We start from the raw sequence: 24,714 nt of genomic DNA, 5'->3' as shown, positions 1-24,714 counted from the left end.
CTTCTTGCATGAAGGAACTTGATAGAGAGTATGAAAAACAAGATTTATTAAAATAGCTGCATACTGACTTTTGAAATAATTTTACTTTTTTTGGGTGTAGTCCTGGAAAAAAAAGAACCCAGCAAAACAAAAACTCCATTCAACAGCATGAATGGAAAATTAGAGTGTAGCTAATATTATCTTGCCATCAGAAGGAAGTGGTTTCAGTCTCACAGTTCAAGGAATGTTATGTTAAGAATAAATATTTTGTATATCCTTTAACAATGAAGCACTAGTTCCATTTGTTGTTCTGTATATGTGTGTGCTTTTAAATATTTAAAAACAACACAAAAATCCCATCCCAAAACAACAAAAAAAACCCTCAGAATTCTTTCTCTATCCTCACTGCATTTATCTTCTATTAGGGGTAATTGAGAAGTATTGGATATTCACTTTATCTTCCCTGCTGATGTGTATTACAGGAAACATGACATTGGATTGTTAAGTCTTGCAAGTGCTCTTCCTGTGATGAGGTTTGGATACTTTCAGATACAGCTGGAAATATGGATTTGATTTATTTGTCCATTATAGGAGTGCTGACATGATGTTAGGTTTACAATAGTTAGAACTGCTACCAACAGGAAAAAAAATCTAGCTTTTACGTGGTAATATTTGTTACTACCTTATTTTGGAGCTGTGTAGGAAGTGTTACATCTTCTTGGAAAGTATTGTTATTAATTATGTGACTTTTAGTATAATATTTGAGATTGAAGTCTACAAAAATACACATTTTCTCAACATAATTAAAAAAGAGCGTTTTTCAATTTCAAGAGCATGAAGAAGTCAAATTCTCTAGGTTATGTTTAGTAATATATTTCCTCTAATTGTATTAAGATATCCTCACCAGAGTGATAAAATATGAACTATTTTGATTCTTTTTTTTTCATTTTATTTTTTCACTTTGAACAGTCTTAAGGAGTAAACCTTGTAAGCAAAAAATATATTTATTTCTAAAGATATACTCTTTCTCTCCTTACTTTCCTTCTATGAAATGAAAACAATTTGTCATGGGAATAGACTTCAAAGTTCAGTTAGTAATTTTGATAAATAAAATGATGCAAAAATCATTAAACACTTGTTAGAACAATCAAATCTGAGGCTCCATATGGCAATTTGTTTTGATGCACTCATGTTTCAGTGTGTGTCAGAATGGAGGGAGATCTGCTTTGGGGAATTGCTAACATGACTAATCTAATATGCATTTTCAGGTCCAACATATTTCAGGGTAGATAGCTGAAGCTTTATAGTATTTCTGAACAGGTACATAAATAGGCAGTTATTGGTCTATTGCCTATTTTATATTCTTCATAAGTTTTATCTTTCTTACTTTTTTTTTATTTTTTTAATTGGTGAGTGCAGATGCTCATGGCTGTGTCTTGGTCAGCTTTCTTCACTTTTCTCCAAATGCTTTTATAGAAAGGAAATAAATTTTGCTTGTTTATTTAAGTATATCCTATACATACAAATGCATTCTTCATAATACACTTAAATAGCAGAATTTACTATATGATAAGGAATGTTTCTTAAAGATAACAGGTAATTATGTTTCTGACTTCTTTGGTGAATTAGTGTTCTAGCTATGGAGCTAAATTATTTATTGGGTCCTTTAATCCCAAATACAAATCCATTATCTTGAGGTTAAAGTTTCTTTATTTTCCTTCCAAAATCCTTGTCTTGCTTCAAATTCTTTCTCTGAGATAGGTGTGAGGTTCTATTTGTTCTTCCAGAGCACAAAGTGCCATATTCTATGTTCATGATACCCAGTTATTTAGTGTGAAATAGATTCATCCTTGCATACCGTACAAATAAAAGTTGGTTGTGATTATTTTCCCCCCCCTAGCACATTCATCCTTCCCATGAATAGCCAATAGTTTTGACAATTTTCAGCAACTCCTTTTAGACAAGCCTTTAATCCTCTATTGCTGCCTGTCTCCTTCATTCCAAACACAGGTCTAGGCATGCTGGAGAGGGGGGGTGGAATGTTTTTTCCAAGAAAATATTCAGCCTTAAAGAAAAAATGAAGAGTGTTATTAAAATAATGAAGCTTATGTTTATTTAGGAAAAAAAGGTGTAGCTTGAATATGTATATTTAAACAGCTTGTAACAGTTTGGGAAATTTTGGACAGGAGAGTGTTGTTTATGAAGTGAATTTTCTGCTCCATTAGAATAGAAAGTGCCATTAAAAATACATATATATAATGACTAGTGCTTCATTGTCCCTCCCATCCACATTGCTAAGCATTTTTTGTTTGATTCCTTCTACATCTGTTTGACACACTAATTGGAGCATTGCTATGGTAGTGCTGCAGTTTCCTTAGGAAATGCCACTCTTCCCCCTGCATCCACATCTTCTTCTCTTATTGCTGTACCTGGTTTGATTCTGCTGTGTGAACATAAGGCTACACTTCTCCTATTCCTTCCCTTTCCCTAAAGGAAGTGCATGTCCAACAGCATAAAACTGAGTGAATTAAAATAGAGCATAACGCTGGTTACAGAGCAGTGTTGCTCTTACCTTTTGTGTAAACAGCAGGAAATGCCAGGAGCTGCCTTTTGTGTGTGTGCGTGTGTGTGTCTGTCAGGTTGTGGTTCAGTAGAAACCAAATTATTTTTCAGGTAAACATAGTTGGCTTCAAAACACAAAACTGGAGTCAAGTTTTATGAGATGATTGAAAGCAGCAGTATTGTATTTTACAGATTGTTTATAGCAATGGTCTTAAAGAATAGAAAGCTTTTTTTACCTTTCTTGAATTAAGATCCTTTGCAAATGCAAACAAATCCTTTTACATAGCTATATCTTCCCAATATAATTGCTTTTAATGGAAGACACTGTAAAGATAATGATGGTTCCCCATTATCAGACTGATCCTCTAAGAATAGCCTCATGTGAGGCTTGCAGTTCAGGATCCAACTTCAAGGAAAGATTAAAGATGAATTTTAATGACAGAGAGTGGCAGAAAGGACTTTTGGAGACTTGTGTCACTGATATTTTACACACTGTCTTTTCTCCGTATGTGTGTATGGTTTGGTCAGACTTAGATCTTACAACCAGACTGAGGTCTTGCTGCCTTCCAACTTGCTGCCTGGGTGTGACTCTCTACTCACCTCCAGGAGCTGTGGCCTGTCTTCAGGTGAGTCCCGTGGGTTCTCCCAGAGGAGCTTCCCCTTCCAGCACAGAAACAGAGAGGGAAGATGTTCTTGAAGATACATTCGCCATGCTAGTGCAGGCAGAGTTACAACCGGTGAATCTTCTGTAATTAAAGCAGCAACTGCATGACTCAGATTTTGTGCTAGGCAGGTGGGATGCTTTGTTGTGGGTAATTAAATTATTTTTCTTCGGCTCTTAGTTCTTGATCATTTTCCGAGGAGTTTTCTGACCATATGCATCACCTGTGATAAGACCAACCTTGTCTTTGTTTTACTTAGGCATTCCTTTCTACGTGCCTGGAAACCAAGATTGTTGGAACTAGATGTCTGTCCTCTCTGAGGGTGGGTGATCTGTATTGAACATCTGCCTCTGTTAAAAAAAAAACCAAAAACAACCAAACCAAAAAGAAACACCCAAAACAACAGGATTCAACTACTGCTGCTCTCAGTTAAATTTCTCATTGGAGGGATAAAGTAGGACAGTGGGATGGACTGTGACTTCATGAATGTTCTAAATATTTCTGAGAATTTAAAATCCTTTTTTGAGTTCCTTGCCACCAAAAGGACTGTTTAACATTATTGCTACGGATTATTTTAATCAGTGGAACAACAGAAAAGAAGAGAGTAATCCTGAGAATATGTATTTTAAAGTATGTTTAATTTCTGATGGAGTAAAATGTGCTTGTTGAACTTAAACAAATTGATGCCAATTAATGCGTATTATTTAATTAATGCCAGCTAATGCATAATATAAAGTTGACTTTGTTTCTATTGCATTTAGCTACTTCGTCAAATTTAGCTATTTTATACCTATCATGTTCTATGAAAACAAATTGTTTTTTTCAGTAGTAATATTGTAATTCTTTTTATTATTATTATTATTTTCCCCTGCTAGACTTCTTCTCAGTAGAAACTAACCAAGTTGATAGGGTTTGTGGAAGATTTTATATTCAAGTGTTTTTACTTAAGAATGTCATATTTACATCTGTTGGCTTTACACACATCTGAAATGTCAATTCAGAGAATTAAACCAGGTAGATTTAAAATTAAAGCATTTAAGAATTAAGACTCGATTACCTAAAATGTAAGGAGGTATGACCAAGAAGCCAGTGGCACCTGGCCTGGATCAGCAGTGGTGTGGCAGCAGGACCAGGGCAGGGATTGTCCCTTGTGCTGGGCGCTGATGAGGCCTCACCTCAAATGATGGCTTTGGTTTTGGGCTCCTCACTCCAGCAAGGACACTGAGGGGCTGGAGCATGTCCAGAGAAGGGCAGCAGAGCTAGGGAAGGGTCTGGAGCACAAGTCTGATGGGGGGGAGCCGGGGGTGGTTTCTTTCCCTGCAGAAAAGGAGGCTCGGGGGTGACCTTATGGCTCTCTGCAGCTCCCTGAAAGGAGGGTGTAGCCAGGTATGGGTGGGGCTCTTCTCCCAGCTCAAAAATAATAGGACAAGATGAAATGGCCCCTAACTAGGCCAGAGAAGGTTTAGATTGGCTAGTAGGAAAAATTTCTTCACAGGAAGGGTGGAACAGGCTGTCTGGGGAGGCGGTGGAGTCACCATCCCTGGAGGTATTTAGAAGATATTTAGATGTGGCACTAAGGGACATAGCTTAGTGGGGGACTTGGGAGTGCTGGTTGGATTCAATGTTCTTAAAGGTCTTTTTCAACTTAAATGATTCTGTGATCGCTTTAGTAGGAGCTAAGGTCCTGCAGTACCAGAGGGAAAAGCATTGGCCACCATGATTTCCAATTTTAAGTTTCACGTTGCTGAGGAAAAGAGCCCTGGGTGTTGTCAGTTCCTGCACAAAAGCATAGGTGCAGAAGGACTTAAGAAAGCCCTCAGGTCTGGGCTTTTCACCTGGGAAGCTGAGCTGTCCCACCTGGGGATTTGCTTTGGATCCACATCTGCCAGTCTGTAAAACTGCAGGAGAAACTGCAAACTGGAATGAACGGTAGCGGGGTTTATGCGATATGTGGGAAACAGTACTTTGTACTGTTGAGTCAACTTCTTAATGTACTTCTTTTTTGTTTGTATGGAGTCTTTATGTGGCTTTTTGTGAGCCCCATCACCATACTGCTGCTGCCAGAGTGACTAATAGACAGATCTATTGACACCATCTGTCTGAGGAATCCAGGGCCGCTCTTTCCAACTCTAATGGAAAAGCATTCTTTATAGGAGGAGCTATTTCTGTTCCTCTTTTCCCTTCTGTTCCCCTTCCCCTCCCAAGGATCCTCAGTGGTGATTCACACTGGAATTTCCCTCAACTTCCTTTTACTTTTGTACATCCAGTGAATTTCTCTGTTGATTGTCCAATATTGTATGATATGTTGGCAAGTTATATCACAGTATAGAAGCTGTAGGGCAATCTGGACAGAAATAAAACATAAATAGCTAATTTTGCAGATCATTATTTTAAATTGTTTTGTTCTTTTGGAAACTATTTGATGTATGTAGATAAAGTTTTTACAACTGGACTGATGGTGAATTAACCAGATTTAATAGTGAAATTCTTCAGTGTCAGACTTTTTTCTGCCAGTGGGAGTTCGAATATCCACTTATTCAAAAATTATTCTGGTTGAATATAAGGGTGTTGGAGAGGAAGAAAGTGCACATAGTTCGAGATGATGTATTCCAGTAGTAGTAACCAACACTGCTCAGTCTTGCTATTTGTGTCTGGCAGAAAACAGCCTTATGCTCTAAGCAAATTATGTTGTTAATGGTGATGATTTAGTGTGACATTTGTATACATCTTTATTAAAATGTATACTTGTGTGAAGAGGATGTGCTGAAACATGGTGGTGCTTTTATTTGTGACTCACTGAGGCATTTAGCAATATCTATGAAATGAAAGTAATACAAGGTCAGTCTCCAGAGCAATAATGATCACTTCTGTTTGCTGAAACTGGTGGGGAGTCCAGGCAAAAATTGTGCTTTGTAAATGAGGGTCTAGTCAAGGCAGGAAAATAAAGGCACAATAGTTCTGTCGTGAATTTAAGGAGGTTTAAAGGAGTTAAAGGATTTTTGTTAAAAAAAAAAAAAAAAAAAAAAGGTGGGGTGTGGATAAGGCAGAAAAAACTCAAGTTAAATAAAGGTACAACTTGTGCCAGCTATGAGCAGTGAGGTGGTGATGCCATTGTGAGTGCTAGAGGTTATGGGAAGGGGAGACAACTCCTCTCAGGTAATGAGTTGGGATTTAATTGTTCATTATGAGCAAGTTTCTTGTGTTTGGCTGTTGTGTGATTCTTTTACAATGTTTAACTTGGGTTAATATTAGACAATCTGAGTCTTTCAGTTAGGAAGTCTGTAATGCTGATGCATGTAAATACTTTTTCGATTGAAATGAGCCACCTGACCCATGTAATGCAATGGTAATGAGAAATCTAAGTTCATCTGCTGATAAGTTCTGCAAGACTGTACTTTTTCGTTAACAAAAATACAAGGATAACAGGAATTTATTACTACTGTGCACAGCTCTATTCCACAGGTGCGTTCTAACCCTATGAATGTCATCTGCAGTAAATTACTTGAAAATACCTGTTGTTTGTTTCTATTGAGTTTCTTCAAGGATCATAGAGAAAAAAATAAACTATAAATTCTTTCCAGGGTTCCTGTACTGATCTTCCTCATGACAGTGTTATAATATCACTAGATTCTTGTTCCCGTGTCCCAGAGAATGGGCTGCCCTGCTGTTTCTGTAGGAGTTTGTGGGATCTCTTCATCCTGCTAGACTTGGAATGCAACTGCACTCAGCTACATTTATGCATTTATAGCACTAAAATTAACTATTGGGCATGATCATGGGAGCAATATGAAGACATAATAGATGTCTTTGTAGCTCCATCTTACATCTTTTCCCCTTGTTTGTTTGGGGACTTTTTATGAAAAAACCCCGTTATTTTGGATGTTTTTATGGAAAAAAAAAGAATTGGTCTGATCTTTCTGTGCAGTTGGCACTGCAGACATGAAAAGGTCGTAAAACGATTATTTTGGGAATGCCTTTGAGGAGGACAAGAAGAACAGTGGGTTTTTAAATTGTAAAAATTTGGTGCAACGAATAAAAATCTTTTTCACAGATACCTTGCAAATCTGTCGTCAGAATGCAGCAGTTTGTTGACCTTAAAAATAAAATGGAACAAATATAAAGAACATGTTAGGTTTTTTTTTTTTTAAAGGATTCCCTGTTGTGAATTTTCTCTTTTAGCTGTGTGAAGAAATCTTTTCTCCTGAGAACAGTACCTAGTTATAATGCCATCTATCATATTTTGATTGAAAGAGCAACTTAAAAACCTATTTACTTTGAGGAAATGGGCCAGCCAGCTTTACTGTTACTAGGGTATGTTTTATTTTTAGTAATGTTTACCTTTTATGATTTGTAGAAATCTCTTAAATTGTATGGATTGCTATTCAATTGTAGTTTCTGGTGAACATGTATGGACTGTTTGCAGAATTTCTTAAGACAGTTTGTTTTTTTAATGTTCAATGAAGGAGGGATACTAATTACTTCAAATTTTGAACATTTCTTACATTCACTTGCTGAGATTTGCTTTTTCTTTCTCCCCCTTACATGAAGTAATTCTTAGGAGTAGATTTCTTTATCTAGGACTGAAACTTCAGTTCCTCTGGCTGATTGTCCCTAGTAGGGTACTGTCTCATCTATACTGGAAACAATGCATTATTTGCCACTACAATTTCGTCTGCCCCTGCAGGTTTTTTTCACCAGCAGCTATTAATAGCATTATTAGCAGAGTTCTGTGTCAGTAGAGAGCCCAGCATACTGTGGGGTGAGTGACAGGTATTTATAAGGAAGGGAATCTTCTTAATGGGTGTGGGGGGAGGGAGATTGTACATTAGCAGAGGAGAGCAGGTAAATTGTTGCAAAGAGACGGGACTACAATGAGCAACATTAATAAGCACACAAAGCTTTAGGCATTTGCATTCCCAGCAGTGTTTTGTGGAGATGGGCCTCTTTCAGCATTACTTGTCTTTTTACTTCCCATCCCCTGCTAATTCATTCTTGTCATTGTGAGAGCTTTTAACATAAAAGTAATGATTTTTAGTGATTCACTGTAGGCTTTATGACAGCATTAACAGGAAAATGGCCTTTTTTTTTTTTTCCTACTGAAGTATACCAAGAAAGGCTTTTTTCAAGGTCAGGAATGATCTCTACTATGGCTTGGTGCTATGTGTTTATATGAGTGTTCCTTTTGCTTTTAAGCATTGAAGACATTTATTTTAACTAGGATGGAGGATGTTTTTGGGATCTGTTGCTTTACTTTAGAATAATGCTTAAGTTTGTGTTTTGCTGTAAAGTTGGATTAATGGCTGCCTATTAATCCTACTGACTGTCACCAACAAAAATTTTAACCAGCACAGGTCTCAGTATCAACCCCTGAGGAACATTACCATCACTACTTTCTGAGTGTGATCATCCAGACAATTCCTTATCCACCAGGTGATCCATCTGTCAAATCCATGGCTCTCCAGCTCAGAGACAAGGCTGTCATGTGGCGCAGTGTCAAGTACTTTGCTCAAGTCAGGAAGATGACACCTCTTGCCCTTTCTTTGCCCATCACTGCTGTAACCCCACTGTAGAAAGTCAAGAAGTTTGTCAGGAATGATTTGCCTTTAGTGAAGCCATGTTGGTTACCACCAATCACCTTGTTATTCTCCCTGTGCCTTAGCACAGTTTCCAGAAGGATCTGCTCCACAGTCTTGCCAGACACTTAACATGAGACTGACTGGCTTGAATTTCCTTGGCTCTTGCCTATTTCTCTTTTTAAAAATGAGGATTATGTTTCCCCTTTTCCAGTCAGTGGGAACTTAGTGGACTTCTGTGTTCTCAAATATGATGGATAGTGGCTCAGCCGCTTCATCCACCAGTTCCCTCAGGACCTGTGGATGGATCTTATCAGGTCCCATGGACGTGTGCACCTTCGAGTTTCGCTGACATTCTCAAAACTGGTTGTCCCCTACAGTGGGGGGGACTTCATTATCCCAATCCATGCTTTCACATTCTTCAACTTGGGCAGTGTGGCTGGAAAACTTGCTGGTGAAGACTGGGGAAAAACGTTGTTGAGTTCCTGAGCCTTCTCCATTTCCTGGGTAACCAGGTGTCCCGTATTCTTCCTGAGGGGGCTGAACATCTTCCCTAGAATTTCTTTTATTGCTGATATACTTAAAAAGTGGAGGGTTTTTGTAACTCTTGGTCTCCTGGGCCAGATTTGCTTCTGCCAGTGCTTTAACTTTCGTAATGATCTCCTTGCCTGTTCAGAGCACACTGTGTTCCTCCCAGGCTACTTTCCCTTCTTTCACCCTTATTGAGCTACGTGTTTGTGTTTGTCTAAGAGCTCCTTGTTCATCCAGGGAGACCTCCTGGCAATCTTCCCTGGCTTCCTTTTTGTAGGGGTGCATTGTTCTTGAGCCTGGAGGAGGCAATCCTTGAGTATCCTCCAGCTCTCTCTCTTCCCACCAAGACTCTATCCCCTGGCATTCCACCAAGGAGATTCTTGGAGAGACCCTCAGTTGTCCTGAAGTCCAGGGTAGCGAGTGCACTTCTCACCCTCCTTGCTGCCCCAAGGGTCTCAAACTTCACAATTTCATGGTCACTGCAGCCCAGGCTGCCCTTGAGCTTCCCATTCCCCAGATGCCTGCTACGTTTCTAATGGCCTTGAGGACATTCATTCCATCCACTAATGCGTTCTGTAACTGTCTCAGACCTACCAGATTGGGTTCTGTAATCAAGTCACAACTGCTTTCTTCTAGGATCGGTCTTTTATTTGCCTTATGTAAAATTGATCAATACCCTTGGAGCAGAAACTTTTCCATTTGCTGGACTTCTTTAATTGTTGACACAAACAGCCCCCTAATCACCTTTCTCAGATCCTTCTTGGGAATAAATATCCTTATCTGGTTTTGAAAGAAAGGGCTTAAACACCCTGGGACACCTGAAGTCTGTGGACTGCTCATTGCAGATGGAAGGAAGTGACTAATTTACCATTACTGAAGTGGCAAGGCATGAAGAAACGAGAGATTTGATTTTTGGCTTGGTTAGGCAGTTTCACACCAAGCAGGCTAATTCTGCATAATTTTTTGCTTAGAGTGTTAAAATAATATTTTATAATGAGTCATTTTGTCTTTCCTCTGCACTCTGTAGGCGTTATATGTACCTAATAGAAAAATCTCAATTTTTATTTATTCATATATAGATACTTTTAAAAAAATTGTCAAGGCCATGCACCTGATTTTGCATAAAGTGATTTCTCTTAGGGGTATTATCATGAGAGGACATGGAGTTACTTTTTACCACATCACTCGAGCTGAGAGAAGAATGTGGGGTTGAGTGGCACACAGTCTTTTGTGAGAGCTTTGAGCTATTCTCAAGCCTAGTGATAAAATATGGGGTTTGGGCTGATGTATTTTAGAGACCTTTTTATTCCCTTCTAAGTCTTATGCACTGATTTCTTCTTAATTTATGTTTTGTTAGATCATTATTTTCAAAGTTGATGAATTAACTGACTTGCTCCCTTGATGAAAATGCTTCTCAGTGATGGTGTGCTCTGTTGGCAGATTGATGCAGTTGATGGAAATAAGGATTTCCAAGTCCTTTCCTGGTGTTTCCTGCCTGATAGTCTTGATAGTGAGTGGTTTACCACAGTCCTTGTGAAGAATCAAATGCTGTCTAATCTGTCCTGTGTATCTTGATTACTTACAATTCACTTCTGTTTGTAAAGTCCTGTAGCTATTCCAGTGTGGTGTTCCTAATGCAGATATACCGGCTTATAAATACTTGCAGCAACCACAAAATTACAGAACAAATTAAGAGTAGAATTCCTGTGTTACATGGAGAGGACTGACAATTTGCGGTACAATCTCCCACTAAAAGATCCATTCATTTTTAATTGACTTTTTTTTTTAGCGCTGCTTAGCTTTCGTTTTTAATGAAAACACTAGGGGAGAATTTCCCATTTATTTAAAGTAAGAATTTCAGAAAAGAGCGGATTAATTGTCATTAAAAATTCACTTAAACTAATAGACGTGCCATAATGCCTATTAATTAGTCATATAATGGTATATTAGAAAAGAAAAAGATTGATATTAGGGCATTACCTGTAGAGGAGGAACAACTGATGGCCGTTAATCAATTTAAACCCCTAACCATGTGTTTAATTCTCAGTCTTTGCAGAGGGTATTGGTGAGCAGCTGTGAGCCTCAAGGCCTAGTGGTTCTGTCTAATTAGTCCCACTGAAGGCTTTCAGCCTTTCAGGAAGCCTTAATTTAGGGTTTTGTTTCGAATAGCTCTTTACACAAAGTGGAAAAGTCTGTATACTGGTCGCCTTTTAGCATTTGGAAACTGTTGTAATTATAATCATGATACAAAAAAAAAAAAAAAAGTAGTTTAGCCTTGAAAATCCTACTAAAATAAAAAACAAACAAACAAAGGATGCTTAAAACCCTTGGATCATGCTTTAAAAGGATAAAACCAAACAAATCCTCTAGTTCCTTGCACCCACCTACCCATCTGTGTTGGACAGTGCTGTAGCAGAGATGGGTGTAGCTGCTTGAGCAGTGAGAGTTTGTCGTGATACTTGTTATATGTTGGCAGTAAATGTCCCAGCCAACTTCCCCCTCTCAGGAGGCACTGACCAAATCCATGGAGTAACCATGGGAGAGAGACAGAAGCCGGGCATGGAGGTGGTAGTTAAAAGTAGTCCACTTCGCATTCTCATCTCCAGTTTATTACAAATTTTGTGAACTGGTAACTTCCCTGCATAGTAGAATTAACTGCATAGTAAGAATTAACTTAATCCTAAGCAGAGATACTTGTACATAAGATGAAATTTATTTCTTTATATGAATATTAGTAGCTTTTTTTTTTTTTTTTTTAGTCAGCATTTCTACATCCTTGTAAAATGCAGTTTAATTTGTTGGAAGGGAAACTCCAATATATTATCATACATGGAGTCTTGCAGACTGGAGAATAATGGCTTTTCTCAGCTGATGGAGCATACTTAGTTGAATTCTTTTAATCTAGCCGCCTGTTTTTCCACTTGCCTCTCTGTGTGGGGCTGTCTTAACTAGTGAAACAAACCTGATGCAGAGAAGTAATCTCTTCTACCAAAACTATTGATAAAGTTGAAAAAAAGAAAGATCATATTTCTGGGTGCTCAGATTCCTCTAAAGTTTATTAATTTCTGGCTATAACCTATTTTTCTTTGCTGGTTGAACCCTTGCCCCTGTCACGGTGATTGCTCCTTGAAATAATAATAAAAATAATGATTCTTTTCCCTTGTTTTCAAGCAGCTATTCTCCATTAAATTTTTGAAGGCTTTGTCAGCATTTGCATTTATATGTTAAACCATGCAAACCTCTGCCTGCTTGCTCATGTTGATGTTATGTTCTGCATTAAAATCTTCTCAAATCATACAACTCCATTCTTCTCATTTTCACTTACTGTTTTTTTATCTTTCTTGCACAGCTCTACGGATCTCTTGAGGTCTGTGTCTTTTCCCATGCTTAAATATTCCTCTCTGCTTTTGACTCAGCCTCATGGTTGTGTAGCACTATTTTTCTCTTACCTTTCCCTTCTCCTTCCTTTTTCCATTTATGACCACTGAACATTGATCTGTGTTTCTCAGTACTGATCCTTTCACCAGAACCCCATATAATAGTTATTCAAAAGCTAGTTGTTAAGCTAGCTATTAAAAAATAATTATAAAATAATTAAAACAATGGAAAATAGATCCTGGACTTGTTGTTTTAATAAAATAATTGCATTTTTTTACTTTTTCTCTTACTTTTAATTAGGTTCTTCATTTCTTTAAATCTTAACATCAACAAGGATAAGCTACTGTTATTTTTCAACTTCTTTTACATTCCATTATGAGCTTCAGTAGACATTTGACAGCATTTTTGTTTATCTGTAGAGTTCTCACACTTAGCATGCTATTTAAGGCATAAACATTGCATTCATTAATGTTCTGGATATGTCAGAATTTGCTTTCAAGGTTGAAAATTGAAATTGACTGAGGTGGGCTGCATTCCTTTAGGGATTTGTTACTAATCCTTTAAAAGGACATTTCAGATATTTTGTTTTCTTTAAAGTATGAATGACTTCAGACAACTATCCCTGAAATTGTAGTTCAGTACTTTGTCTTGAAAAAGTCAATAACTTGCTGAAATCTGGTGTTATTTAAATATCTTTCTTGAGTGTGCCTATCATATAGAACATCTCAAAAGCTTTGTTTTACATGTTTAAACACACTTCAGATTGCTGAACAGTTATTAGCCCCAAGTTTTCTGAAGAATTCACTACGAATATTCAGGAGAATAATCTGATCATATTTTTTTTTTTGTCATTTCTTTAATCAGAAACAACTTGATAAATATGCTTTTTTTTTCCCCATCAATTTGATGTAGAGACCCTGTTTCTAGCCACTGAATGAAGTCTTCCCTGTGGTGTATTCAGGTGCTTGTTACACAACCGGAACTAAAATCCAGCTGGAAAGGTATAAGGGTGGCAGAGATGTTGGTTGACATTTTTGATAATTTTTCACTAGATTTTCAGCAGTCATGCTGTGAGGTAGGAATTCAGAACTCAAGATGATAATGCATGTTCATGAGAAGAGAACTCAGTGCAGGAAAACTTCTGGGCCCATACTTTTGCTGTATGCCCTTTTAAGGAAGTCCTAGAATGTGGCTTTCTCTGTGTCTTGCCATTCCCCTGCAGTTGGATTCAACTTAGCATTGCAAAATTACGCTTTGTGCAAAGGAGTGAGTAGGAACAATGGTAAAAGGATTGGCCATGTGGAAGATTTCAGATTTCTCAGTTTGATTTTGGAACCAAAGAAACCTTTGAAGGAGCAAAAACCAAACCCAGTGGTCTCCCCCTGTACTCGGTGTCGGTGAGGTCACACCTTGAGTGCTGTGTTCAGTTTTGGACCCCCCTAAACACGAAGGAAGTCAACGTGCAGGAACGAGTACAGAGAGGCGAGCGGAGCTGGAGAAGGGGTCTGGAGCACAAGTCTGAGAAGGAGCAACTGAGGGAGCTGGGGATGTTCACCCTGTAGAAAAGGAGCACAGGAGAGACCTTATGCTGCACCCATGTAGGACATCAGGGGGAATTTCATCACTGAAAGGTCTGTTAAACATTGGCATGGGCTGCCCAGGGAGGTGGGGGAGTCACTGTCCCCAGAAGTGTTTAGGGGAAGAGTAGACATGGCACTCAGTGCCATGGTCTATGGGACAAGGTGGAGGTCAGTCATAAGTTGGACTTGATGATCTCAGAGGTTTTTTTCCAACCCAGAGCATTCTGTGATTCATTTTCTGGCCTCTTAAAGGACAAGAATTTCAAACACAGTTAAAGGGAAAACTTTACAGTATTTCTCAGCAAACTATTATTTTGATGGCATTGATAGAAGTTTACTTTAGGTGAAATCTTGCTGTTTCGACAAAACTTTGTATTGGGGAAAAGTAGGAATAAAAAATATCTTCAGTCATCCTGCAGTGAATATCATGTTGATTGCTATGCAGAGTAACTCGGAAGGAGGCAATTATTGCTTTTCCCTGAAAGCATGGTATCTTTCATGCTTTTTGTGTTCTTTACTTGGCTTTATATTTGAATGAAAGTATGTATTGAAAAAAGAGTAGGGATAGACAAGTTTTCAGTAAGGGGTTATTTGATTTAAATTTTTTACACTATAATAAAATATTTTAATTTGTATGATCTGTGCTTTTATGTAACTGTACACAACTTTTTTTTTTTTTTTTTTTAAATTTGGATTTAAACTTCCATTGATTCCTTATGCAACAAAAGCATGCCAATGTTACGTCAGTAACAACTTGTAATTCAGAGTGGCTGGACTTCTTGTAATTGTCCAAACTTAATGCCATCCAAGAAGTCAAATGTATTAAATGTTTTAATTCAAATTTTGTGCCCATTAAAATAAGAATAGGGAAACTAAACTGCTGAATAATATTTTTTTGTTTCCTTGTTAATAATTTCTAAATTAATTAATGGCTAAATATTTAAATGCAAACTTATTTTTGAGCTGGCATACATCTCCTGTAAACATCTAACATTTGGATTAATGAGGGCAGTTTTGATGTTTCTATTTATTCCCCCGTGCATCTGAAAGAGATTTACATTCATCTTAAAAAGCACCATTTCAGACAGGTGTTTTGAATCATCATATTTCTCTTTAACTCCAGTTTGGGAACAAGAAAAAAAATGGCAATATCAGTTGCATGAGATGTACCAAAATGGTCCCAGGCACAGCTATTGACTGTGGTGTTATAATACTTGTGTTGTCTCAGAGCTGAGGAATGTTCTGTGGCACAGCTGAGAACACCCCTGGTCCTGTTGAGAATTGCTTTTTCTCTGGCTTCCTCTTCTGCAGAAATGAGGATCCTTTTTCCCTTCTCTCAGCATCTCAGACATCTGAACATGCAGTCGATCGATATCAGATTCAATCTCACTCTGAAATCTGGAAGCGGAAATTAGTTTAGAAGCATGGTAGCAGGTGACTTTGAAAAGTCTGGAAGAATGTGGCGGCAACCCATCTGAAACATTATAAAGAGAAATCATTGTGTTTGTTTTTGTGATTAAAAAAAAGAATAACCCCAAAGCGACAAATATCTTTAGATCTATTTTTGTGAATGAGTATGATCATCCAAAGGGATATTTCATATTTTGTTTGTCTAGACAGATTAAGTTTTGGAATAAAATAGCCTAATGTGCTGTAATCGTGCCACGATAGGTGAAGTCTTTGATGCTGATTACAGACAAACCTACAGGAGAGGTAAAAATTATGTGCATCAGTATGTCTAATGTGATTTTTCAACACATATGTGAAGAAAGTACATAAAATATGTAACCACGTTAGTGTTAGTAGGGTTTATATAATGTATCTACATAATTGTGAGTCCTAGGCATTGTCAGTCAATTGGAAGTTCATTTGGTCCCTTCAGTGCAGCTAAGAGTCCTCCTTTGGTTTTGGTGCACTCTTGTTGTTTTTCTCCAAGTTCTGTTTTCCTCTCCCAAATGGCAAACCAGTGGTTCACAGCCAGCAAGACGCTCTTCCAGTCTGGGATGAAACATGATCAGAGAGGAGAGCCTGACTTGCCTTTTCTTTGTTTCCTAGCCCTCCCTCCCTCCCTGCTCAATGGAAAGCCAAGCCCTGGAACTGGCAATTCTGAGGTGGCTCGCAGCAGCCTCACTCCCCACACTTTCCCCTTTACTCTGTCTTTGCTTCTCAAGCTGCTGACAGCAGATCAGAGCTGTCAGGCCTGCCTTTGTAGGGAATGGCATCTGCCAGGGAAGGAAGAGGACAGGGCAGAAGTGATTGCTCTGAGCTGTCTCAGATCTTCCCACTGTGTCCCCACTCCCATGTTTAACCAGTGGTCATTTTCGGTACTTTTCCAGCTCTGTTGTCTGCAGAACTACCCAATTTCCATCAAACCCTGTTACCTTAATATGGTTCAAGTATCTGTTTCCCTAGTGTTCTTCTAGTTGCTCTTCACTTCAGCTCCACTTACCATTTGCATCCTTGCCGTAATCCTTTGCCCCTTCTTTTCCCTCGTGCTCTTGACAGCCATTCCAGGGCCTGTGCAGCTCCCACCGTGTCACGCTCTTTGTGCAGCTGCCTGACCCCCCTGCTTCACTCATCCTGCACTTTGGTGTGGTCACTGCCAGCTTGTCACATCCAAATCTCCAAAGAGGAGCTTGAGCCTTCAGACGCAGCTCAGCCAGTCTCAGTCTTGTTGTAGGGTACTTCTCTGTTTCATCCCAGCACAGAAAATACCTCCCAGCATTACTCCAGCCCTTTCAAATAAAAAAAGAAATTGTAATTTTTTTTTTTTTTAATGTAATGAAATAGACTTTATTGCCATTGTGCTTGTTTTTGTTTTTCAATATAGTGGAGTGGCTCACTTGGTCATAGTTAATTTTGCATTATTAATGAAAGTATTTCTGTAATTTCATTAATGTTTCCCTTAAGGGAAAATACTATTCCTAGCATACCAGTTTGGTGTGGGATGTTGTTGTTTTTATTGAGGGAGTTTTAGTTTCAAAAGTCATTGCTCTAGATACTGACATCTCAGATTATTCCAGTATCCACCAAAGTCAGATGAGATACGTATCTTACCAGGAAGCACAACCGAGGGAAAGAAAAAAATAAAACTGACTGTTTTTTTACCCTGGGAACATTAACTATTGCCTGGGGTTTTATGTAAATGTCAGCCTCTTACATGGCGCAATATAAATATTATTATTTTAAATTTATATTCTAGCTAATTTAATGAATAACCAGGTCAGGACTTATTTATGCTAACTGCTGCACAAACCAGTAGCATGTGTTCATGTAACAAAGATTGAGTGTAAAGCTGAGTCTCTTGAAAATAAGTGGTTTGTTCAAGAGCAATTTGGAGGAGTTGAATTTAATTTTGGATTAAGAAACTAAGCATGACTTGTACTATTACCACTTTGGTTTTCTTTGTTAAAAGTGATTATTTCAGCGAGCAAGTCTCTCTTAGCATCTCCTGGGAAATGTCTTTAGGAAACTAAAATGGAGACTCAGTGTTAATATCTGACCAATGCAGTATTTACCAAATTTTTTTCCCCATTCCCACCAGGCAGAGTATTTAAATTACTATAAGATAATGTACAGTTTTCCAGAAGATTGTTTTTGCTTACAACTCATGGCTTTTTCTGACCTAATTGCATATGTCCGGAATTACTGCTGAATAAGGCACAGAAACAAGCCATTTACACCAATGATACATAAACCTTTTAAAATTTATTTTTCTCCTTTATTTATTTAGCTTATTGCTACAGTACTTCAGCTAACTCCCGTTCAGTTGACCAGGTCATGAGTATTGTGTAAATTGAATGTCTGTAGCTTCCAATGTTTGGGTTACATCTCTCAGTGTAAGAGCCAGGCACGAGATCAGTCTGGATTTGAGGCATTTTTAGTACAGCTCCCATTTAATCTCTTATTTCAAAGAGACAGACAGACGTGGCTTAAAACTCCAGGCTCTCTGTCATTACCCTGTTTTGTTGTTTTTTTTTTTTCCCCTATAAGTGTACAGTAAATTACTGGTTTCTGACATCTCCTGATAGTGTGGTAGCTATGACAGAAATGCAATTGTAATTCATGGTGTCTTAACCTTGAAGTATTTTTTGTTGCTGTCTTTTGAGTGGGGAAAAATGTTTTGTGGGTGTCTACAGATTTATTTTTAAGGCCATGGCCCACATTTTGTAATCAGATTTTGTTTTTAAAGCAAACTATTTTGCTTTATCCCCAGATATCCCTTAGTAGGAGAAATAATTAAAAGAAAAATATGTTAATAATTTCATCTATCAATGAGATTTTAGTAGTGATTAGAGGAGGGAAGCAAAAGGATTCCTTGACATGGTGATATAAACTGAAATAAGAACTTTTTCAGGGAACATCAGTGTGGTTTCATGGTGGAATAGATCAGGTAGTGTTCAGGGCTTTTCTTTTCATTTACATCTTGCTCACCTATTTTCCACTGTGTGCTCAGAAGAAGAAAAGGAGCATTTCTCTTCATTGGGAAGACATAGGATAATTGCAGGTTCTCCTGATCCAAAGTGAGAGCCTTGCTTGTCACATTTTATGGTATCTATTGAAAAGAACTGGACCTATTCCAGTTAGAACCATTTACCATGTCTTGAAATGCATTTCAATAAAGCTGTAGTCCCAGGTGGGCATTAATCAGCTGACGGTGCTGTTACATTTCCACTGTGGGTTTTCCTCCTTGGTGTGCAAATACTCTCTCACTTGCAGGGGAACATTTTTGTTCAGAAAGGTGGCATCCTTTTAAAGGAGTTATGACTGTGCAAAGTAATGGCAGGATTTAGGTAAAAAGTGTAACTTTGTTTATCTAGGATATTTGTTTAATGCTCAGGTGCTAGAAATGGACAGGTGTTGTAAATAAAACTGTGTCAAATGCCTGCTTCCTCAGTCCAAAGTGATACCAGTGCTGTTCTCCAGTCAGTGTTACAGAAATAGCAATTAAATGCAGTGCTTACTCTTTTGCTTTATAGCAAAGTAGAATTAGACAATGAAACTCCTGTTCTGATATAACTATTTTGGGAAAATCCAAATAGGCACAGCATCACTATCTTTATTAATTATTTCATGTCTTTGGGTATGAAAGGACAACTGCAAACCCTGAAAAGGAAATGTCACAAGTAGCTGTTTTTTAATATGCAGTTCCTGTAGTCTACAAAGCTCAGAAATCAGGTGTTTTATTGAAGCTGCACAAGGGTAGTATACAAAGAGTAGGAATATTAAAAGAAGGAAGAAGTTGAGAGAAAGAAAATGAATGGGACAAAATCTCAGTGGATCTTCCTAGTTCTGTTGTTTTTCCTTGAAAATTATTTGTTGTCTGTGCAACAGAGCAAACTCAGTAGATTAGGTTAGCTCGAGGTATAGGGGCAGAAAAGCCACTTGCAGAAAAATACTTTGATTTATCCTTTAGTTATTTTTGCCCTGTAGCATGATGTGATATAGTTTTGCAGCGTGTGCTTGAAATAGTACTTAAATTCTGCTTGCCTCTGGAGTGTGCATGGTTTAGATCTTCATCTTCAAAAAGGATAAACTAGAATTTAAGACAAGGGAAAGGTGAGAAAATCTTATGAGGGGGGAAACCAGATGAAATTAGCTTTGTGACTTCTAAGAGCAGCAACAACACAGAATCCAAGAGGCTGGTAAAAAAGGAAATAGTTGCAATTTGCACGTCAAAGGCATAAAATTCTAAGAAGTTTGTGGTGAGATCTGAATTATAGGTCACTTCCAACATAGGAAGAATGAGGTATTTACTGTTTGGAGGTATGTTTAACCTGAGAATTAGGGAAAGATTTCTCACTGCTAGATTGAGAGACTTATGGAGCATCTTTCCAGTCAACTTACATAAAACCACAAAGATACTCCCCTCCACTTTCTGAAAAGTTTCTGAAAGAGGTTAAGTTATTACAGGAAGCACTGGGGAATTGGCGGAGCTCTTATGTTCTGATTAAGTATAACTGCTTGCAAGGATCACCTAACACTGCTTTTCAACTTGTGGTTTTGTTTGTTAGCATTTTGCTAATAACTTTGATAGCAATTAGGCCAGTTACTCAGCTCTTACATAGGGTTTCAATAATGAGGGAAAAAAGAGCAAGGTTCTTGAGCTCAGAAAATCACTGTTAAATGCAGTATTTGTGGAATGGGAAAAAAAACCAGGGCCAAGAGTGTACTGGCCCTTAGGAATTTGGCTAAGGATGCAGTCTGTCACGCAGTATTTTATAATACTTCTGATAAATTATTATTTAGATATATAGATCTTGGGAAATGAGGTTTTCCATATCCATCTGGTTTCAGGTTTAGATCAACTGATGCAATTTTTTTCAATAGCACAGAACTTTTCTGTTTTGTCCCAAAGGAGAACGTGTTTGTACGCAGGGGGTACACAGTGTTTGAACTCCTGATATCATCAGCTTTCATATTTAAATACACTCCCTGCTGTTCATCAGTAAATTTTGTTTGAATATGCTACCAACAGGATGTTTTAAGGTGGGAATAAAAGTAAGTCTTAGCTTCTATGAATTTGTCATTTATCTAATGCAAGTTTTCTTTGAAGTTTCACATGTGTTTATGTCATTGCTTGAATTCTTGTAAAAATTGTTGTGGCACAGTCCAAGAAACTAGAAACATGATTTCATATAATTGTTCTTTTAGGCAGCAGCATGAAATAATTAGTATGGTGTACTTTAATTGGTGGCATCCAATTGACTTTTTATGAAAGACTTGAATTGTAATAAAAGCAGAAAACACAAGTTGGTTAGTTCCTATAACCCAGTGTTGTCATCTTTGGGGAAAAGAAACAGCAGCTCTGTTGCATATTTAATGGCAGATGCAGTACGTATAAGGTGCTCAGCTTTTGGAGGTTTTGGTGGTGGTGTGGGTGTGGTTTTTTTTTTTTTTTTTTTTTTGGTTTTTTTTTTTTTTTTTTTAAACGGGTATCTTCTTGGAAGGATTTTTGACAAGAAAATTATAGGATTGGTGCCCACTCTAAAATTTATGTTGATAATTGAAGCTGCTGCTTCTCAATAAAATGTAAATGCAGCTTAAATAACTAGATAAAAGGAAGATTTAAAAAAAAAAAAAAAAAAGTGTAGATATGTAGAAAGATTATAACTTGGTTGTCAAGGCCATTATACCCCTCAGGCAGTTATCACTAAATCTGTGGTTAGTGCTCACTCTGTGCCAGTCAACTAATATGCAACTTTAGTCCCTTTCTGATTTAAGCAATGTTGTGAAATTTGCTAGAGAAATGTTACTTTATAAAATAATAAGACTAAAAAAAAAAAAAAAAAAAAGAAAAAAAGAAAAGAGTATTTCTGTCATTTATCTTCTCCAATATTATCCAGCAAACATAAAAATATATATGAGCATTCCTGGATGATCCTGAAGGATTTTTCTTTTCCCTGCTTAGGGTTTTGAGTCTCAGTTTTCACGAAAGTTTAGAGGTCAGTCTTTATGCTTTCATTCTGTACAGTGCTTGAAGTACATGTACAGCCAGTTAAATGCCAGTGTGGAAAGCTTGCATTCAATATATCTGAAAATGGTATTTCATTTATTTGTGGTCTGGGCCAGGCTGACAGGAACAATAGGAGGTTTGTACTGTGTTGTGTGCTGGCGGGCTAGCATGGCCCGTGAAAATACAAACATGGTACATACTAGCATATGTCAAAACTTTGGTTTTTAAAAGACTTCTTAACTGCCTTTTAAACATCTTGCATTGAAATAGGCTTTTTTATTTTTCCAGTGTGTCTTAGAGCAATTGATTTTAGCTCTGTAATCCTTTGTTTCAATGTCTTTCCTTGGGAATTACATAGGAAGTGAGTAAAAATATTAAAAAGAAAAAAAGTTTTTTTATCACTCTCAAGGCATTTTTATCTGGGAAAGAGGGATTGAAATTGGTCAGCCCACTTGTGAGGGCAGAAATAGTGAATGAAGGGCTATTCACAAAAAGCTGTGTAAAAGTTCGGGATGAGTTGACACAAATGCAGCTTTGCAGTAACTGACGTGTGTTCTCAGGGAACTCAGAAGTCTATTAGAGACGTTTTTAGCTGCTGCAGAAGACCAGTGCTGATTGGCACAATTTTCTTTACTTGTGCTCTTAGCTCTCCTTTCACTGGGTTTGGCCTGTGCCAAATGTCTTGGAGGTGCTGCTTAAAATTTGGCTTTGGTGTGATATGCAGGCTTGGGCTGTGCAGGGGTGTGTAGCCAGCAGAGGGGTTTGGAAGCTCCTTGACTTCTGTTCTGTCTACCCAAACCTTATCTGAAGAGTAGGCTTATTTGCTGTTTGAAATGTTTTGTATTTAATGATCAAGTAATGTTCATGTAAAACTACCCTGTTTTACTACATACAGTATGCAAATATATTTCGATGTAGTAGTCCGGCCATACTGACAGGGATTTTTGAGTGTGTGGTAGTGCTGGCTGGTTAGTTGAACATTTAATTATCTTGACGTGAAGAAAGTGTGAAATAAAATGAAAATTGTACATTTTAGAAAACTTTTTATTTTACAGACATACATATATATATATATATATATATAAATAAATATATGTATATTAAAAATATATAAGGGACATATTTAGCATATATTTAAAGCAATATTCCCTGGACCTCTCCTCTTCTTGTCTCCTTTCCCTGTTTCCATATTAGTTTATGGTCTATTAACTTGCAGTGAATAGATGTTGTGTTTCTTTCTGGTGCTTCGCAGCTGTTCAAACCCCATGTTATTAATGTTAATAAAGAATCTTGGCATCTGAGATTTTAATAATCAGGAATTACTGACCCAAGAGACTAATTTTTATCCATGGCAAAGTTGTGCTTCAAGAAAGAGAGAAGTGAAGAAAACAGTAATTTGAATTTTAGTCAACGTTTTGAAACCCTGAAAGTTTTCATAGCTGTTTATTCTCAGTCTGGAACTCTTGGGTACCCAGTAGGTTGTCATAGTTGCCTGTGATATATATATATCTATGCAGACTATTACTGGGGTTGTATGTTTGTTGGGGTCTTGGGGGCTTTTTGGTTTTTTCTCCCCTTTGTTTTGTGTTTTCTTTTGTTTGTTTGGGGTTCTTTTGTTTGTGGTTTTTTTTTATTTGGTTTGGGTGTTTTTCTTCTTTATGTAAGTAATCAGCTCGGATTTTGAAATAGTCTGAAACTGAATGCTTTTCTAGAAGACCATCTTGTTTAAAAGCACCTTGTCTAGAAGAGTATCTTATTTGCTTTTAACCTTTCTTTTAAGCTGGATACTCTTGCCTCATGGTTTTTTTTCTGGACTGGAGACATCTAGAATTTTATAAAGTAAAAATTTTCCCTGATGCACGAGGCATAAGCAGCACTCAGGCCCTTCATGCATTTATACTTCTATGGCACTCCTTAACAAGGAACTTAAGAGATGATAGTACAAGTGAAATAAAGCAACTCTGTGGGCATTGGAAATGTTGGAGTTACTCTGTAGACATTGCATGGATTAATGGCCTTTCCAGAAGGTTGCTTGAGGTTGGCTTTGGGTTATGGATTAGAAGTACCAGTTCTGCTGGTCGAGGTTGTGTGATCTCTGTGGAGTATCTGTAGGACTAGTTTTTGTAGTTCTAGATATGCATATGCACATATGTATAAATTTATGTATGTGAATAGATCCAAGATTGATGTGATTTAGGAATATGGCCATTCACGAATACAAGGTCCCCTGTTGAAAAAATGCTTTTGAATAAGTGAATGCTCACTTGGGAGAAACTTGCACACGATGAAGCGCACTAAGGTTTTCTTTAGGACTTTAGGACTCTAATAGTTGCTCTTATTAAATGCTGTGCTAGGAGGTGATGGTTAAGTAGTTGTTTTGCAAAACACCGTGACTGTACCTGGCAGTGGTTTCCTAAGAAAACTTTGTTTTCACCTCGCAGGTTCCCGTCTTCGACAGGAGGATTTCCCGCCTCGAATCGTGGAACACCCCTCCGATTTGATTGTTTCCAAAGGAGAACCAGCCACTTTGAACTGCAAAGCAGAGGGAAGGCCGACCCCCACCATCGAGTGGTACAAGGGGGGGGAAAGGGTGGAAACGGACAAGGATGACCCGCGCTCCCACCGGATGCTGCTGCCCAGCGGATCTTTATTTTTCCTGCGCATCGTGCACGGGCGCAAGAGCCGGCCGGACGAAGGGGTCTATGTGTGTGTGGCAAGGAATTACCTCGGGGAGGCTGTAAGTCACAATGCATCGCTGGAGGTGGCAAGTAAGTACATTTCCCTCCTCCCCCCTCTTTTGGTAACAGCTGCTTGCTTTGATGTTATTTGAAGATAAAAATAAGTGTGAGCTGCCTCTGAGGCAGTGACTTAAAAGCAATGAAGGAATTACACGGTTAATTATTATTTACACAGAGATAGGAAAATGGAAGGAGAGTCAGAAGATGTATCACTGGAGAAATTCAGATGATTTTGTTCATTCTCGCTACTTTTAT

At 37.9% G+C, this 24,714-nt stretch overlaps 1 protein-coding gene across 7 annotated transcripts in view; it reads left to right on the top strand.

Annotated features, from left to right (window-relative positions):
- Positions 1-24,714, top strand: part of ROBO1 (roundabout guidance receptor 1) — a 698,550-nt gene that overhangs the window by 421,207 nt on the left and 252,629 nt on the right. For all 7 annotated transcript variants that reach the window (XM_040054708.2, XM_058419158.1, XM_058419153.1 and 4 more), the window contains one exon: positions 24,163-24,489. In XM_040054708.2, coding sequence (XP_039910642.1) covers positions 24,163-24,489 — 327 coding nt within the window. The remainder of the gene's footprint in view (positions 1-24,162; positions 24,490-24,714) is intronic.

The sequence above is a fragment of the Hirundo rustica genome, chromosome 2, assembly GCF_015227805.2.
Source record: "Hirundo rustica isolate bHirRus1 chromosome 2, bHirRus1.pri.v3, whole genome shotgun sequence".
In the NCBI taxonomy this organism is placed as follows: Eukaryota; Metazoa; Chordata; class Aves; order Passeriformes; family Hirundinidae; genus Hirundo; species Hirundo rustica.
This window is presented reverse-complemented; position numbering and strand designations above follow the sequence as displayed.